Source organism: Balaenoptera physalus, assembly GCF_965194825.1.
Source record: "Balaenoptera physalus genome assembly, chromosome: 1".
NCBI lineage: Eukaryota > Metazoa > Chordata > Mammalia > Artiodactyla > Balaenopteridae > Balaenoptera > Balaenoptera physalus.
In genome coordinates this window covers 133770950-133789033 of record NC_138882.1, presented here as the reverse complement: position 1 = coordinate 133789033, position 18084 = coordinate 133770950, and the positions used below count along the sequence as shown (strand labels likewise).

The window sequence follows — 18084 nt, the reverse complement described above, 5'->3', positions numbered from 1 at the left end:
TTTATTTTGTACCATATGCAAACCTTATCTCATTTAATTCTCATAACCTATAGGTTGGATACTATCATTAACCCACTTTATAGAGAGGTAACTAATCTTAATCAGTTTCCTGATCCAAGTTTTTTTAATGATTCAAAGAAATATGATGCTTTTTTAAAAAGACCCCAACCTAAAAGCCTATGTATGTATAGGTAGCTGGAAGTAGAAAAATGATGAAGATATTGAAAGGTTTAGAAGGAATTTGAAAAAGCACAGTATTCTTGTATAGGAGAAGAGAGGTGAACAGAGATTTTAATGTAAATGAAGAAAATTAACAATAATTTACATTTTAGTGATTTCCCCATATAAAATCATGCAAATTGTATGCTACTTGAAGCTAGGTGATATAGAAAAGTTTAAATATTGTCTGCCAGAAATCAATGATTATACATGTCAAATGTGATGAGATTTTTTTAGAATGCCCAGGAAGTCAGAAAATCAGCTCATCAATTATTGAAATTAGAGAGAAGTGTTATACTTTCTATTGGGAGTAGAAGGTCAAATTAATTCATAAAATGAAGTGGCTAAAGCATGGAAGTACTATTTCAATGAAGAATTATTGGCAGAATAATTTCAAATATTGTTTGCTCTGTTGATCAAACAGAGGAAGAGGTGATATTACAAAGTGTTCCTTATAAATTACCCTTCCAACCAAGAAAAATGATAATGTAAGTACATTGAGAAAAGTGTAGGATTTTAGAAGAAACATATAATGATGACAAGAAGGTTTAGATGCAAACAGAAGCAACTGTCAGGAAGAAAATACATTCTTCATGGAAATTCAGAATATGTCAAAAACTAACAATAAATTTAGGGGAAAATCCATGTACAAAAGTAGTAAAGAGAGGACAGTACAAAGGCAAAGCATCTCAGATGAAGAAAAAAATGATTCCAAGAAATAGAAATAACATGAATGATGTCATCATATGTTCAGATTAACTCTACTTTTTCAGGTACCACAGAGCTGCCTTGAACTAAAAGTAGGTGAGCCTCAGAAGATATTAGGTAACAAACAGAAACACAGGAAGCACAATATAACATGTAACAATTCCTTTAACTAGATAGTCCTGGCTGTAAATAACATCTGTAATATTAAAGGAAGGGTGGGAAAGAGAGAAAGAAAAGACACTGACACTGAGCACCAACTATGTGCTGAATACTGAATACTGTGAATACATTCACATGCATTATTAGTAGGATTTAGAAAAGTATAGGAGTAGCTATAAGTATTTCTATTTTACAGAGAAGAAAACTGAGTCTCATAAAACCCACATAACTTGCCTGTGACCACAGAGCTAATAGCTGGTGAAGTAAAAAGTCAAATGTAAGTTTTCTACACAACACTGTTTAAAGACACAGGTTGAACTAGAACATAAATTCAATAGACGAGACCTTATCTCTTATATCACTGTATCTCAAACTCATAGAAAGTGTCTAGCATATGACAGGCACTCAATAAACATATATTGGGCTTCCTTGGTGGCTCAGTGGTTAAGAATCCGCCTGCCAATGCAGGGGACACGGGTTCGAGCCCTGGTCAGGGAAGATCCCACATGCTGCAGAGCAACTAAGCCTGTGCACCACAACTACTGAGCCTGTGCCCTAGAGCCCGCGAGCCACAGCTACTGAGCCTGCGTGCCACAACTACTGAACCCCGTGCGCCTACAGCCCATGCTCTGCAACAAAAGCCACAGCAATAAGCCCACGCACCACAACGAAGAGTAGCCCGCACTCTAGAGAAAAGCCACAGCTAGAGAAAAGCCCACGTGCAGCAATGAAGACCCAATGCAGCCAAAAATAAATAAAATAAATAAATAAATAAATTTTAAAATAAATAAATAAATATATGTTGAAAAATTGGTGAATGAATTCCTGAAAGAACATGTTTCTACAGAAAAAAAAAACTACACAATGAATGGGAAAAATACAAAACAAATTCCTGAAAGACGAAAGGAAAATAAAAAATCAATTCAAGTATCTCAGAATTTAGTAAACATATTCTATACAAATAGCAAAATACAAAGTTCTTGAAGAATTTGCAATAGAAGTGAGTGACTATTATATAAGACAATGGCTGTTACAGTCTTTTGCAAAGTCAAAATAGATAACAATATACTTTAATGTGAAATTGATAAAATAAACAAAATAAAATGGAAAGGTGTAGGAATTCAGAGAGGGAAGAGTTAGAATTGGGTTATAGAGGGTTGAAAATGTTCTTGAATGATATGAGACAAAAACAGGACTTTATATTGGAAAAGCTTTAGGTAACCAAAGAACAAGTGGTCATGAAGTATACTCTCCTCTTGGGTGCACACATAAAATCTACAGAAAGTGAATATGTAAACACATTTAAGAAAATTCTTAAATTACACAGGATCAGATAAAAACAAGTTTTCGTTCAATTATGCTATAAAATCTACATACTCCTACCCACTATCAGAAAAAGGAAAACTGTCTAATTCTAATGTTTCACTTTATTGATTAACTGAAATTAAACATAAGAGTCTTAACATATTACTGACATGTTTAATGAAATTGGAATAAAAGCATCTTTTATAGGTCCCTGAATTTTTTTTTTTTTTATCTTCCTATCTATTTTGGGAAATAACAGTGCTCAACACTCTAGGCTGCCTAACCCTTTTCAAAGGGGGGGTTCTAATTCAACTTGATTCAGCTGTTCAGTTACACCAGAACTAGCATTCAAAAGATTAATTTGGGGACTTGGAATACAATAGCAAGTAATGGCTTCTTTTCCTTTCTGTTAAGGACTACAGTATACAAAAAGCTCCAAGAAATATTATGGCTTTAAAAAAAAAAAAAATGAGCAAGGGCTTTGGAGACACATAGGCCTAGAATCAACCCCTGGTTATGCCATTAACAAGCTGTATTAAGGCTCAGAAAGATATTCATCTTCATCTTCTATGAGCTTGTTTCTCCACTTACAAAGGAGAAAAACTGCAGGTTGTTTCAAGGTTTTGGGGAAGTAACCAATGTATAATGCCTAACTATAAAGGACATTCAAAAGCTGTTCATTTTCTTTTCTTGTATTATCAGTAGCTTGTAATCATTAGGGATGAAATCATTTTGGGATGAGAGTGTTTCTTTTTTTTTTCAGAATATTTATAGTTTTAATAATTCACTATTTTCCAACTAGTAAATACTTATGACTATGTAATGTACTCTAAGTACTTACTCTCATTTAAAATAATTTCGGGCTTCCCTGGTGGCGCAGTGGTTGAGAATCTGCCTGCTAATGCAGGGGACACAGGTTCGAGCCCTGGTCTGGGAAGATCCCACATGCCACGGAGCGGCTGGGCCCGTGAGCCACAACTACTGAGCCTGCGCATCTGGAGCCTGTGCTCCGCAACAAGAGAGGCCGCGATAGTGAGAGGCCCGCGCACCGCGATGAGGAGTGGCCCCCGCTTGTCACAACTGGAGAAAGCCCTCGCACAGAAACGAAGACCCAACACAGCCAAAAATAAAAATAAAATAAATACATTAAAATAATTTCACATTTTTCATCAAATCCATGACATGTCTTCTTGATTTTTTTAATCATTATCAACTTAGTAACTAAAATGCAGCTTGTGCTTAATAATGTTTAATAGTGTAGTAAGCAATAAATTTATCAATTATTTTGATCTTTTCTTAGGGAGAGATGCAAGATAATAAAGTCACGGAGCTTGGAATAAAAGTACCTAGATTTGAATTCTAGCTCAGCCACTACCTATTCCACATGGGGCAAGTTACATTACTTTTTCAAGCCTGAATTTACTTGGCTATAAAACTGGAAAAGCAATACCTCATTGCATATTGTTGTGAAAGTATGTCATATATAGTAGGTACTTAATATGTGTTAGTTGAATCTGAATCATGATGTTGATGGCTCCGTCATGATTATAAACTTAAATCATTCTGCTGTGCATTTGGCAAATGTTCAGTATTAGAGCAAGCATTCATATTTTCTGAGCTTCTACTGAATATACTGTCTATAGATAAAAATAGCAATATAGACAGAAAGTTCTTGCCCATACAGACTACTTCTGAACCGCACTGCCTTCAGCATAACATATAGATGCCTTAAGAAACCATAAGGGCATCTCTAACCCTGAATAATTATTTGCTACCTTATCCAGAATATATAGCCATTTTTAAAAATTTTAACCCTCTTATCGACAAGTCCAATGTTGTCACCAGTTATCACCTCTGCCATTCTAAACTCTGTCGCAAATGTTAATCTAACTCCTCCACTGCCATCTCATTGTACTTTTTAATTCCTCTTAGTTCTTCTCTTCTGTCTCTTTTCATTTTTTTCTTCTGTCCTTGATGTTTCATGTGAACATCCAATTACAATGATCTCTTACTTCTGGTAAGTGAATCAAATCACCATCAGTTTATTGAGAATAAAATTTGAGGTTTCACTGCTACTGAGTTCTCTGGGTCTGCACCCTATTAGATAAAACCTCTTTTGGTGTGTTTCTACTTCCAGATTTGGAGTCCTCTCACTTGCTTGTTGGGCTCAACAACAACAACAAATACAAGTATGCCCACTAAATAGAATCTTTAAAATATAAAATATAAAATGTCAAAATTTAGCTAAACTACTCTATGCTATTGCTGCCTGGGCATCCACTTTGTGTGACCAAGTGGGTGCCAAGTGGGCCAAAGGGACCCCTCCGGCCAGTGCATGTCCTAGATAAGGTGAGAAGACTAAGAAGCAAATGTAAGTCCCCAACATCACTTCCTCAGCAGCCCCTGTGAGCAACATTCTACTCTGTCTCCCACGTGTGCCTTCCCCTTGTGCATCCCTTAGATCCCTCCTCTTTTTGGACCAGTCTGGCCTTAGCCAGGGAACCCAAAAGCACCCCATCCAGGAACCCTAATAAAGTCATGTGCCCCAGGTCCTGCCACTCTCTCTGCAGGCATCCTGCCTTGACCTCTCTGTGCAGCCCCTGGAGGTATGCCGTGTACTTCCTCCAAGCCCTGTGAGAAGCAAACTTCTCTATTTCAATTTTCCCTGCAGTCTTCTGTTGAACCAAGGCTCAGCTCACCATTTGATATCACAAGGTTTTACTTAAGTGTTATTTTAACAACATCGCAACAAAAATATATGTTCAATGAATATTATACAGTGGGTTCACAAATGATTGGTAAAATGATTTACATGGGGAGAAATATACCCATATCAGTAAGTAATGAATTTCAGACTGAGACTAGCAGGAGAAAAGCACATAAAATTATTAGCTAATATAAATGTAGTGCTTACTAAATGGCAGATGATATGTTGGCATTTTACATGCATTATCTCACATAATCCATGTCGTTCTGCCAGGGGAGGTACGAAGTGAAGAAGGTAAGGCATTCGTTCAAGGTCACATAGCCAGTAAGTAGAGCAGTAGGTATTCACACTCTCTTCACTCCCATCCTAGACACCTCAAAGCATGACAGGTTTCAGTGCAACTAAACAATTACAATAGAAGATAAACTCTGTGCATAAGCAAAAGTAACTCTTTATACCTATTATTTCATATAAGTGATGTGTGAGCAAGAAAAATGATCAATGACATATGCTCAAGAAGACAGGGGAGCAGTTACACAAAGACTTATATATAATTTCTTTTTGTGAACATATTCCCCCAAATTCACCCCTGATCCAACTGCAGGCCAAGGTAAAATGCTACTATCTATCTTTTAAAATAAACACAAATGGACTAGTAACATGGAAGGAAGACATATACTTGAGTGTAAAATACTTTTTCAGAACTTCAGTGTGTACGATGTATATCACTTCCTCATGGGAAGGATGTAGGCTTAAGATTATTCCAATTATTTAATGAATTATATGAAATAAGATTTATTCCTTTTTATTATAATTATTCCATGTAGTACAATATGGGCGGAATTTTATGTATCCCAGTGATCCAAAGTTTTAGATTTTGATTAGAAGTCACTCATATATCTTAACATACTTTCTTCCCGCCCTTCCTTCCTCTCTCCTTTCCTCCCTCTCTCCTTCAATTCCTTCATTCAACATTCAGATTTTTATTTTTAACAGCTATATTGGAGTATAATTGCTTTACAATGGTGTGTTAGTTTCTGCTTTATAACAAAGTGAATCAGCTATACATATACATATATCCCCTAGGGGCAGGACAGGAATAAAAACATTCAGATTTTGAGCACTAACAATGTGCCAGCAATATGTTAAGTAGTAGAGATACCATTTTCTATTTAGCTGATCAAGTACCAAGACGTTAATTTGAAAATAGGTTATTTACAAATCAGATATATCTAAGTATGATCTTCTATAAGAAATATTATATCTATAACATTAGGGAAACTTTATGATCCCTTTGATTTATTCATTTAATATTCTGATACAAGAGTATGTGATGTTAGTGGAGAGAATATACAAACAATACTCTCCGCCTTCTGATTATAGCTCTTATGTTCACAGTATCTCTTAAATCCTTTTAATATCTCTAAATTTACTTTAGCTGCATGAGAGTAAAGGGGTTTCCAAAGACAACAGAACACATTTTTTCCCGTTGCCCTTTAAATCATCCAAAATCTTTCAATACTTTATGGCAGTAGTTATAGTTTTAAATAAGCCCTATCTTATAGCTTCAGCATGGGCACTGGACTTGTGTCCAAACAACTTAGTGAAATTCAGTGAAGAACAATTTACTTCTGGACCAAAAAGGGTTATAAACATCTTCCTTAAATTGAACAAATTACCAGCTATCTGGAAAGTATAATGTATTGGCTTCTGTTCAAAAGAGCAACACTTAATGCTGGCAACACTGCCGAATTCCTCCTTTCCTATATTCCCCTTTTCCTAAAGAAAGTGATTAAAAGACCAAATTCCATGCCAGCTGGATGCTTAAGAGCATCAAAGGTCCTCTGTCAGGATTCAGAACTTGATATGGCTTAGAAACTACAATGCTAATAGATAACCTCCTCAACATTATAAATCAAAGCCACATGACCACATTAAAATTCTATCAGCTCGTGTCAATACCCTGTGGTTTATAAAGTAACGTTGACCTACCTCTGAGAGATAGAATGATACAAAAGTTATGCTCTGGCTTGGGGAGTGTAACTACTTTTCACAATTGAGAGTTATTCATTCAAAGCAAATAGCCAATTCTCTCTACCTCTGTATCTTTATTGATTTTATTTAATTGAAACCTTAGAAGAAAGGAAGAGGAGGTTCCATGAGTTGAGGTAGAAACAGAAAAAATGTCAGAAGGTTACAACAGACATTTTGCAATTTCGAACTGTTCCTGTTATCTGCTGATTATAATTGCAAAGAGCAAAAGCCTACCTATATAATTTAAAATCTTAGATATTCTTAAAACTATAAGTACATCTCAATAATCTTACAACTGTATCATTGCATTCCAAACATTTTCTGCTGAAACCCACAGTAAAAAGAAAAAAAAAAATACATCTAAAATCTTGACACAGTACACACACACAAACACACAAAATAAAAGTTTAATTAAATGATACTTACCTTTATTATGTAAAATGCTTTCTACCCTATTTTAGTACATTTTAGTTTTTAAAAAAATAGCTTTAGTATCCAGTACATTTTCTTCAAGATCCACTAGTAGATTGTGTCCTGAAATTTAAAGACACTGAATGATTCCAATGTGTGTGTCTCAACCCACTAGGACTTCTGCAGGAATTACTTAAGGCAGAGACCACTGATAAATGGATTTGATAAAAAGTACTTAATCACTATAAACACACAGATCTATCATAGTATTAAAGATATTACAAAATTATTAAATTTGAAACAATTAAGAAACCAAGGAACAAATACATTTAATCCTTTGCTTATCCTTCCAAAAAATTCATTAATTTAAAATATAGTGGATGTTGGCCTGATATATGCAAGGTGCAATGTTAAAGCCCTAGAAATAGATGAACAACAGTCACAGAGCTTACAAACCCTTGTGTTTTGAAAACCAAAATTAATACAGTAAAAAACAGAAAGTACTTTAACAAAACATCAAAAAACTTCTTACTACTATTAAATTTCTCCAACATCTTGTAAATCATCGTATTTTTAGATACAGTGGACTAATTAAAATCCAATTTGACAATGATTATGCCCATGTAGAAAAATCCTAGATTTTACTCTCTAGTAGTTTGGGAAGTTTGTTTCCATTGATGAACTTGAAACACATAAAATACCTGACAAAATAGCCTGTGGTCCAATTTAAAGTTTCCTCTACAAAAGCCAAAAGGCAGGTAATATGATGTTCCAAGGAAAAACGGAGCAATACATTTTATTTTCTCTTATACAAAGAAAATGCCCATGACAATCTATAATGGATCAGCAAAACTTTGAGAAGAATGAGTTAAGTATGACTTCCTTCCCAACTCAGGAATCCTCTCTTGAGCATTCTTTAGAGATGGTCATTGCATTAATTATGGTTTTAAATTACCATCTTTCCTGCAAAAATGTGGAGAAAGTCACCAAAAGTAGGAGTTTATGGTGACTGCTTGTTTATATTGGAGCCAGACGCCTACAAAATATCTTTTAGAAAGTATTTTGAAGAATGTAAGGGGAAGGTCACCACATCATCTAATACTCAGTTAAGCGGGAGAGTAAAAACAAACAATACTGACTAATAAAGCTTCCCTTAGCTCTTCCACGTTAGTGATGTGATGTCTATAATGTCTTAGTGTATGACATTTTGAATAGGATATGGTAGGAAAGTGATCTGATTTCTAATAAAAAGTTTCAAATGGCTTGAGAGACTAATTTCTACAGTCGTTATGTGTACTGTTATGATCATATATTTCATAAGAAACTGGAAACTTTGATTTGCTCCTCAGGTATTAAGCTACATAAAAGAAAGGCCTTTAATTCCTATTGATTTCAATAGTCAACACTGTAGGAATTAGTTCAGCATTTTGACCACATATTCACAAACAGAGTTTAGCCCTGGTTCTCTTTTGTTCAGCGGGGGGGAAAAAAAAAAAAAAACGTATTATTGATTCTTGCCAATTTATATTCTTCAGCTACTTTATTTTCCCATGCATAGCATCTTTATATTTTTTCTTCTGAAATTAATTATTCAATCATATATTTAACTAAATATTTATACAATTGGTTTCTCGTGCTCACCATAATCTGGGTGTGGACAATACCCCAAATATCCATTTTTCTTCTTTGTAATAATGCCCCGGTGTTGTTATGGTTCTATGTCTACCTCCTTAAACAACTATTATATCCAATGCTAGGAAGCAACATTTATGTTACCATGAGCAAAACAGTAATTCAACCCAACATATTTAAAATCACTGAAACTATTACTTTTCACCATGTATCAATCAGGGTTCTACCAGCAAAATGTAAACCATTCTGAATATTTAAAACAGAGGGAATTTAATGCAGGGAATTGATTGCAAAGAGGATGGAAAAGTTGAGAAGAAGAACACATGATGATAAGACAGCCCAACAGTTAGAACAGCAGGAAGCCACTGCTACTCTTAGGATGGAAGAACAAATGGGTGAGGCAGTATACAGAAGCCCAAGAGCCATTTATCCAGTGGGAGATGGAGACACTGCTGAACACTGCCTAAAGCAATGAAGGTGGGGAGAAACACCTTGGCCTCTCACTCATCATATCCTCCCTTCTCCTAAAACTACCTTCCATGGGACAACCACAGCCTGAAGACAGCTGACGTGGACAAATGAGAAATGCAGCCTGGGGATTAGCTTCATCATGTATCTCCAATAGCACAGCATAGGAGAAGGATGAAGGTTGGATCTGGTTAATCAGGCCCAGAACTGTCACATACAGAATGTGAACATTTCTCCAAACATTCCAAAAGTCCGGTATTTCAGAATTAACTTATCTCATGGAGCTATTTAATTGTAAATCCAATCTATTTAAAATAAGTAGTTCATTAACATGCTTGTGCTCAAAGACATACAACCACATGGGCTTATCGGATCTTCTAAACTAAAAAAATTGGACAAAAATAAATTTATCTAGAAAATTTAAAAATACTACGTTGTTCTTTAATATAATGAATGATTGTGTATTAATGTATCAAGTAATGTATCATGCTAATAGAACAGCTCTGCAAATCACTACAGGTAACACTGTAGCATTTTATTCCATATTTTGGAGTGCATTTTTCCAAAATGACTCAGCATGAACATCTATTACCACTTCTCCTTTAAAGAAGGAAAAAAAAACTCAGCATTTTAAAAATATTTGTTCAATGACACTATTTAATAAGCATGTAGGTTTTTAAATAGTGCCTTAATGTTCTAAACTGAAAATGCCTATATAGTTGAACAGTACATTTGGAATATGGGATGCATCAATGTGTAGGGATGACTTAACAGATGAGTTTGAAGAGACTCACTGAAGAGACTCTTCAATGATATTCCAAAAGTACAGTATAATCGACTCTATTGCTATTGGTAATTCTGCATTCTCATACATAAATCATTTACCTTCTTGTATCCAATAGCATGCATTTTAAACCAAAACTAATTAACGTAACCAAAAGGCAAATGTATTGGACAAATAGGCTGAGAAGTAATAAATGCTTGTCATATCCATTTATAAATCTACTTGTAAAAGTTTTGTGACTTCCAATGGAAATATCTTCTGCATAAATGTGCTCTGTGCTCTATGCTTGAAGCAAAAGTCTTCTGCCCTATTACAATATCATTATTAGGATCTCATATAACTTCCATTCAAATCTATTGCATTAAAATGACAAAGTTGTGTTCAACTTTGCTAAAGAAGATATCACATTCAAGAAAAAATCTTCCTTCCTTCCTTTGATTAAAGCATGACAAGCAGAGAATAGGATATTCTGAATTCATATCAGGATGGCAGCTTAAAATGTACAAAATTCATAGATGAGTTGAAGTAGAAACAGATGAAAGAACTAGCTTAAAAATGACATGTCTTTTTAAAAACTGGGATGATATAAATGAGGTTATTCCTTGTATTATCTCCAAAGAATATTAAACGTTTTTGGACATGTTAACATAACTGTATTTGTTAATAAGGTAAGAATAAAGTGACCGATTCACATTAAAGTAGCTGCAAAACTACAAAAAAAAAAAAAAAGTCATCTAAAATTAATGCATTGAGCCAGAGCAAATTATGTTCCCCTTGATTTTCTAGGTCTAGAAACACTGGGTCCTGAAGTATGACCAATGTGGTTCTAGCATCTCCTGTTCTTTGCTATGTCATCTCATGAAGCATTAACTCAGATCTTCCATGTACTTTAAAATGCAATTTGAAGACTAGAGAAAAAGTTAATTTCTCCATACACAAATTAACAAGTTCTGTTAAGCATAAAATAGCAATAAGTATTATATGTGGTAGCAATCTAATATCTAGTATCTCATAAGTTAATGAAAATATTAATTTGTATTGGTAGCAAATTACAATGTACTCTAGACATCCATGCATTCATTTAAAGTTTAGGTAAGGGAAGTACCAAAGTTACTGTATTGAATAGATGCATCATTAAATACTTTATCAAGAATGTCCAAATACCTCAAGTGAATCCTTCAGAGATTTATCAGTGAATATCATTATTAGAAATAATGGACATTTTGACATTTAATATATTGCTTCACTAACCTTAAGAGGCAAAGTTAAAATGATAAGAATGTTGAAATAATTAAATGGAACTTCATTATAAGTCCTCTATTTAAGCCAAATAGAGAAGGTGATTTACAAAATGATAGATACAGTTAGTGGATCACAGAATGAATTCCCTTTTGTATGATAACACCACTTAAGGGAAGTTTTGCTTTTCTTGATTCTTTTCTCTAAAACAGACATTCTGGCATTTAGGAGATAAAAATGGATGATTTGACCTTTAAACTTCTGTTTCATTAACGTAACCACAAGCAACAGAGTCACTGACTGACACGTTTGCACTTTCAGGCCTTTAGCACTTAGTTATTTGATAACTTTTATGCCACTATTTGCTTTTTATTAGAGATACTTTGAGGAATGTGTTACACTAAAAATAGAGTATATTGTGTAAAGCTTAATAAATGATCTCATGTAATTCAGTAAAGTGTTCTCTTGAGTACTAGATTTCTGTGCTTTGACGTGAGGGTGTGTATGTATGAGGGAAGATTTTGTTTTGTTTGTTTTGTTTTCTAATGAATTAGATAATTAGATCACATACAATTCCAAGTATCCAAAGTGAAAACATAAACTATAACTCTGTGTCATTACTTTTGATGAAAAGTATGTCACCTGACTTACACTCAATTAGTCCTTAAGCTCTTCTGTACTGGTCTATGAACAGAGCAAATACCAGTTGCAGATGAGTCAAGAAAAATAACTGACACAATTTAACATTTTTTTTAAGAGAAAGAGGATTTCTTATAAATATACATGTTAAAAGTGTTTAAAACCTGTGGGCAACGTAAAAAGATAAAAAGTACGATACTCCCTGGAGAATTCTAGAATTACTGTAAGCAAATTACTCTGAGTAAAAAGTAATGCAGATTGGATTTGTTTCATATGACAAAAAAAAGATTCTGTTTATTTTAAAAAACATTGTAATTGGTTAGAAACATTATTCAGAAGAGACAGAGGTTGTATTCTCTTTTAAAAGTTTAAAAGTCAAAAGTTCCCTAAACTAAGATATGACAAAACTCAGGATACGGCATATAAATGGATGAGGTGCAGTGCACACAAGTAAACAAGAACTGCACCAAACTAACAAACCAGGAAGGATATTGGTGTCATTAGTTAGAGAAGCTTCACTATTGGAAGCAATGAGTGAACTAAACATAGGTCTCCTAGAGGCAGAACATGGGTTCAGTTATTTTAATTAAGCATAGTGTTTATTAGATTGTTCATTAGAAACAAAACACCTAAGAAATACCATTAAAAGACAAGCAGTCTGTCAAATCCTTTAGATTGAAAGTGTTAATGCTCATTACAAATAGGCAATATGCTGCTACAAACATAAAGATTGCAACTTCAATGATAAGTGTTTGCAACCTCTAAAGATAGCGCTTCAACCTTACTGTTGTTTAAACTTCCAAAACAAACTTAATATAAAGAACATAAACAAGGGTGTAATTTATATCCTGTGTGTGACCAAAAGTTCATCTCTTTTACCAACAATGAAAGGTACTTTACTAAGTTATAACAAATCATTTGTTACTTTTGTATACATCCAGTGGCATTTTGTGTTTACAGTAGAGATAGCATATATTATAAAAGCACGTTATTAATGTATATTAGAAACAACAGTAGTATTCCAGATGAATTTGGACTCATAAGCATGTTTTAGAAGGTGTAAATCATTTACCACGCCCAGATCCCAGATCATTAAATTTAAAATATATTGCATGACTCAAATAAAACATATCCCACTCTGTTTCACCTTAGACATGCCACGTATACTGATTTTGTGCAATCTGCACTTACAAGCCAACTACCACCCAGTGGAGAGAAAGAAGATCCTTCAGGGAGATTTGAGATATATGTCAGGTGGAGGTGTCATGGGGTGAAGGGAGGGCGATGGGAAATGAAGGAATAAGGGCATTTAGCCTTGTTTAGATCTAAGCACTGCTGATTATCAATTTATATTTTCACAGGAGAAAAAATGTTTCTAGAAGCTTATCTGCAGTGTTGTTTAGAGATAAAATTAGTCTACGGATGTTCATTAATGACAAAACATTTTGATGCTCAAGCTTGGGGAAAAGAAGGGAAGAAGGGAGAGTGAGCAAAAGCAAAACTTAAAATGGGAAAAGGGAGGAAAAGGGAAAGATGAGGGGATAGAGAGAGGAAAGAGAGAGACTGTGTGTACACATGTGTGAGTGACAATGTGTGGAACAGTGAAGGAGCGTGTGCCTTTTAGACAGTAGAAGAGAATCTGAATGTGAAAGTGGTTGTTAGGGAGAGTATGGAAGTGCCAGCATGTGTGATAATGTGAAACAGAGTATGTGAGGGAGTGTGGTTAAGAAAGAGAGATTTGTGAGGGTGAGAAAAATGGTACTGGAAGGGGTTAGAGGGAACATACGTGTATCTGACAGGGATGGTAACCGATATGCGGAAAGAGATGGGAAATGTGAGTCAAAAAGAGAGAGAGAGAGAGAGATCACAGAACAGGGATATTAATGAAGAAGAAAAATGGGGAATGGAGAAAGGTAAAGAGTGGAGGAAAGTGGGTTAAAGAAGAGGTGAGAAATTAGAGTGGTGGAAATAAAAAAGAAAATATGAGGAGAAAAAAGGGAGGAAAAATAGAAAGTAGAAAAGGAATGAAAAGAGGCAAAGGAAGAAGGGGGGAAATGGAAAAAAGAAAAGAAAACGAAGGGAGAACGCAGTAAGAGGAAAGAAAGAAAACTGAAAAGGGAGAAATTGAGCCTAAGTGTCCAAGTGAGAGGGAAAATACATAGGAGCAGGGAGCCAGCCATCAGTTTGAAAAAGTCTCTTAGGCTGCAGTAAAATAGAAACAAACCTGATAAACTTGTCAGACTCCCCAAGAGTACCCCATGACAATAAAACAGAGACCTTGCGAATTTAGTTTCCCAGTGGCACCTGCCCCTCTTAAACCTCACACTTCACTCATCCCCGGGCTACCTGGCGTTCTGGCAAAGTGCTTTAGCATCACCAGTCCGGCTTGCTACCTGCCCCGGGGTAAAGGGGCCATGGCTCCAGGCAGAATCAGCAACTGAATTTCCTGAAACGTAGTCTTTTGATAGTGATCACCACCAGCATCATTACTTGGTTTAAAAAGAAGGCAAGAAAGGTGGAAAGAGAGACAGAAAGACAGACTGAGACAAGTACGAAAAAGCACGACGTTCTTCCTACCTAAGCACCGCCGTGTCCCCTTTTCTGACCATCATGTTGTCCACAGCAGCCCAGGGGAAGTCCACACTCTGTCCAGCCGGGAGGCAGGAGGGTAGCAGGCAGCACAGGCTGAGGAGCACCGCCGCCAGCCACTGGTTCGAGCAACAAGCACCCTGCACCAACAGCATCATGTCCATCCCTGCTAGGGCTGCTCACTCTCCAGCAGCTTTCAGCTCGCACTCCCCCACCCCCTGGTGCTGGCTAGTCTTCCCGGGAACCAGGCAGCGCGCCACAGGATTTTTTTTTTTCTTTCTTTCTTTTTCTTTTTTTTTTTTAATTTGGTGGATGGGTGGGTTTCTTTTCTTTCTTCCCCCCCACCCCCCTCTAGTTGTTGGGTGTTGTTTCTCTCTTTTTTGCCTCCCCTCCTCCTCCTTTTCGCTTTCCCTCCCTCCCTCCCCTCCCACCCCCTAGCACCACACTACACCTCCTCTCGGTTGCTTTTGGCCGAGTCCGGAGTGTGGCTAATTCTCGGACGGCTCGCGCACTATCTAGCGAGAAGGCGAGCGCGCTGGCGAGTGAGGGAGGAGGAGCGGCGGCGGCGGAGGCTGGGCGAGCGGCGGCGGCAGCGGCGGCGGCTGTAATCGCGGCAGCACCCTCAGCAGAAGCAGCGCGGGGCGCAGCGGCGGCCGGCGGCCCCGGGCTCGCGCGCGTTGCCAAGCGGCCGTTTCCTTAGCAACCCCGCCCGGGGACTGGGGATGCAGCAGGGAGGGGGGAAACGAAGCGGGGCGGGAAGAAAAGAAAGAAAACGAAAAAAAAAAAAAAAATCAGGAAGAGGTATATCACAATTATGCAAACTGAGAGGAAAAAGAGAGATGCATCGGAGACAACGCTTCCCTTCCTGTCATACGCACTAGAGTGATGCTTTGCCAGAAAAGTCTCCTTGTCGGGGCTGAGGTGAACAGAGCAGAGGGGCGCTTTGCTTTCCCTCTTCGGTGCGTTTTACCTCTTGAGGCACCGTAACTTATAAGTCCTCCAAGTTGTGGTCGGCGCCATCATGACGCCAGGGACTGTGAGGTGTCGTTGTTTATGTTCTTTTCTTTTCTTTCCCATCTCGCCCGGGCGGCCGCGCTACAGTTGACAAGCGGCCAACTAGTTCACTCTTTACCTCTTTTCGGATATAGGTAGGGACGGTGACGGGGGGAGGGGCTGCTTTCTGAGGGGACAAGACGGGGGTGCTTGCAAGGCCTGGCGGTAGAGCAGCTGGCGCGTCTAATGGGTCAGTCGCCAAGGATTGGACGGCGGTCCCCCTCCACCCCGCACCTTGTGCATGTTGACACTAAATTGTGTGTGTGTGAGAGGTATAGTCAAAGTGGAGAGCGCGCGGACGTGTGTGTGAGTGTGTAGTAAGCGCGCACCCGCGTCTGCGCGCGAGTCGAGCTCGCGGGGCCTGTACGCGCGCGGCACGCAGGCGCGCTGGGAGGGGCAGGGCGGGTCGTGAAGGGATGGAGTCGGGAAGAGACTGCAATCAAGCGTTTTAATTGTGTGCAGCCGGGCAGTCCTGTTATGTAAGAGGCAGTTTAACCCGTTTGAGCCTATCACGCGGAATGATCAGCGCGTTCGAATCTAGGCAGGGCAAAGTTACCGGGTTTAACGAGTCACAGGTTTATATTTTTGAACAGCCTCCAAACCCGTTTGGATAGGCTTCCTACTCCGCGGCGCAGAGCGGCTACCCTCTCTTCTCACGCCGCCGCATCCACGTAGCAGCTCGCCCCGCCGCTGCGAGCCGCTGTCCTGGCCCAAGGCAGAGTGAGGTGCTGGGCATGGGGCCGCAGCCTACCCTTCTCTACTTCTTCCCTTCGTGAACTCCTTTCCAGATTCAGGATCCTTTAGCTATTCCGGTCCATTCGCAGATCAATGCGAGAACCGAGGCTAGAGTCGATAGCAGTTACGCCGATCAATCTTGTTCAGTGAGGAGTTTGGGAAGCAGAGCGGGGAGGTGAAGGAGAGAAACAAGTAATTAAAAAATATGCTCACCCCTCCCCTTCCTCCAACCCTATCCCCCTTAAGCAGTCTTGGAAGATTTTCTTCGGCTGACCCCAGTCCTTCATCCCTTGGAGGAAATAAATACAGCAAAACCTCGCACATCCCTAACTATTTTTCCATGATGCTAGCAGGGTCCTTTGGCAAAGCGCACAGAAGCAATAATCTCTGCAGGGGTCAGCATCCGGCTGCCTCCTCAGACTGAGCTCTTTACGAGGCAAGCAGGGAGTCGTTTTGCTTGGCGGTAGCGGTGCTCAGAGTGATTTTTATCGCAGTGCATGAGGATATATGGGGAAAGGGAAAGGTTCCCATCACCTGTGACCACCCAGACTGACTGATCGAGGAGCCCCTAACCAGCATCACCTCCCTGCTGAAGTGACAAATGACACTCCAAGGCCCGAGCCGTTTGCAGCAGGAGTTACTGATATTACTAGTATTCAAGCTTAACTCTCAAATCCGGCTTGGAAATTGAGAGTGCAACAGTATTCAACCGCGTTTTGAAACATCAATAAAATGTTAGTCATTTGCGGATGAATGAAAACATTTTCTTTACCGTCTGGTATGCTAGGGAAATAATTGTCAAATGACAGACTCTTGGTAATACTGAAGCCAGATACCTAGGTAACACTGTTGTCTTGTTAACTGCGTTTTTCTCTCTTGCGTGGTACACTAATGGATAAAGCTTAAAATTATCTAGGGCAAACGGGGGATTAGAAGAATCGACATGTCATATACATAGGCAAAACTTCGCAGTATTATTTAGTATTTTCACTAGAAATTATCTAGATTCCATTGAAGAGAAGCAGAAGGCACAGCTTCCAGCATTGTGACTCAGTTTAGTGCTATTTTATGCAGGGATGGGGTGCCAGCGTTTTCTAGTACAAGCTGTGAAAAGCATCCTTTTGTAACCGCTGTTTCTCAGAGATCTGACATCTTCAGTGAGGAGGGGGGGAAGGAGGGGGGAATCTGTGACCAGGGATGGAACTATGCAGCAGTTTTAATATGTACAACAACCCTTCAGGCTTGTGAAAGGAAACTGGGACCACTTCTCTTTAAAGGCAAAGAGTTTATTTTCTTTATTTTCTAGTTTTTATCTCAACTTCCATTCACTGATCACAAAACACTTAAATCTCACAAAACCCATCCAGAGGAAGCGATAATTGAACCTAGTTTATAGATGCAT

At 38.1% G+C, this 18084-nt stretch overlaps 1 protein-coding gene across 1 annotated transcript in view; it reads right to left on the bottom strand.

Moving 5' to 3' along the window:
* Nucleotides 1-15877, bottom strand: part of NEGR1 (neuronal growth regulator 1) — an 897772-nt gene extending 881895 nt beyond the window's left edge. The window contains exons 1-2 of the mRNA XM_082420866.1: nt 15773-15877; nt 14883-15610 (exon numbers count right to left, since the gene is read on the bottom strand). Of these exons, the coding sequence (XP_082276992.1) occupies nt 14883-15058 (176 nt within the window). The 5' untranslated portion in view covers nt 15059-15610; nt 15773-15877. The remainder of the gene's footprint in view (nt 1-14882; nt 15611-15772) is intronic.
* Nucleotides 15878-18084: the final 2207 nt, after the last annotated feature.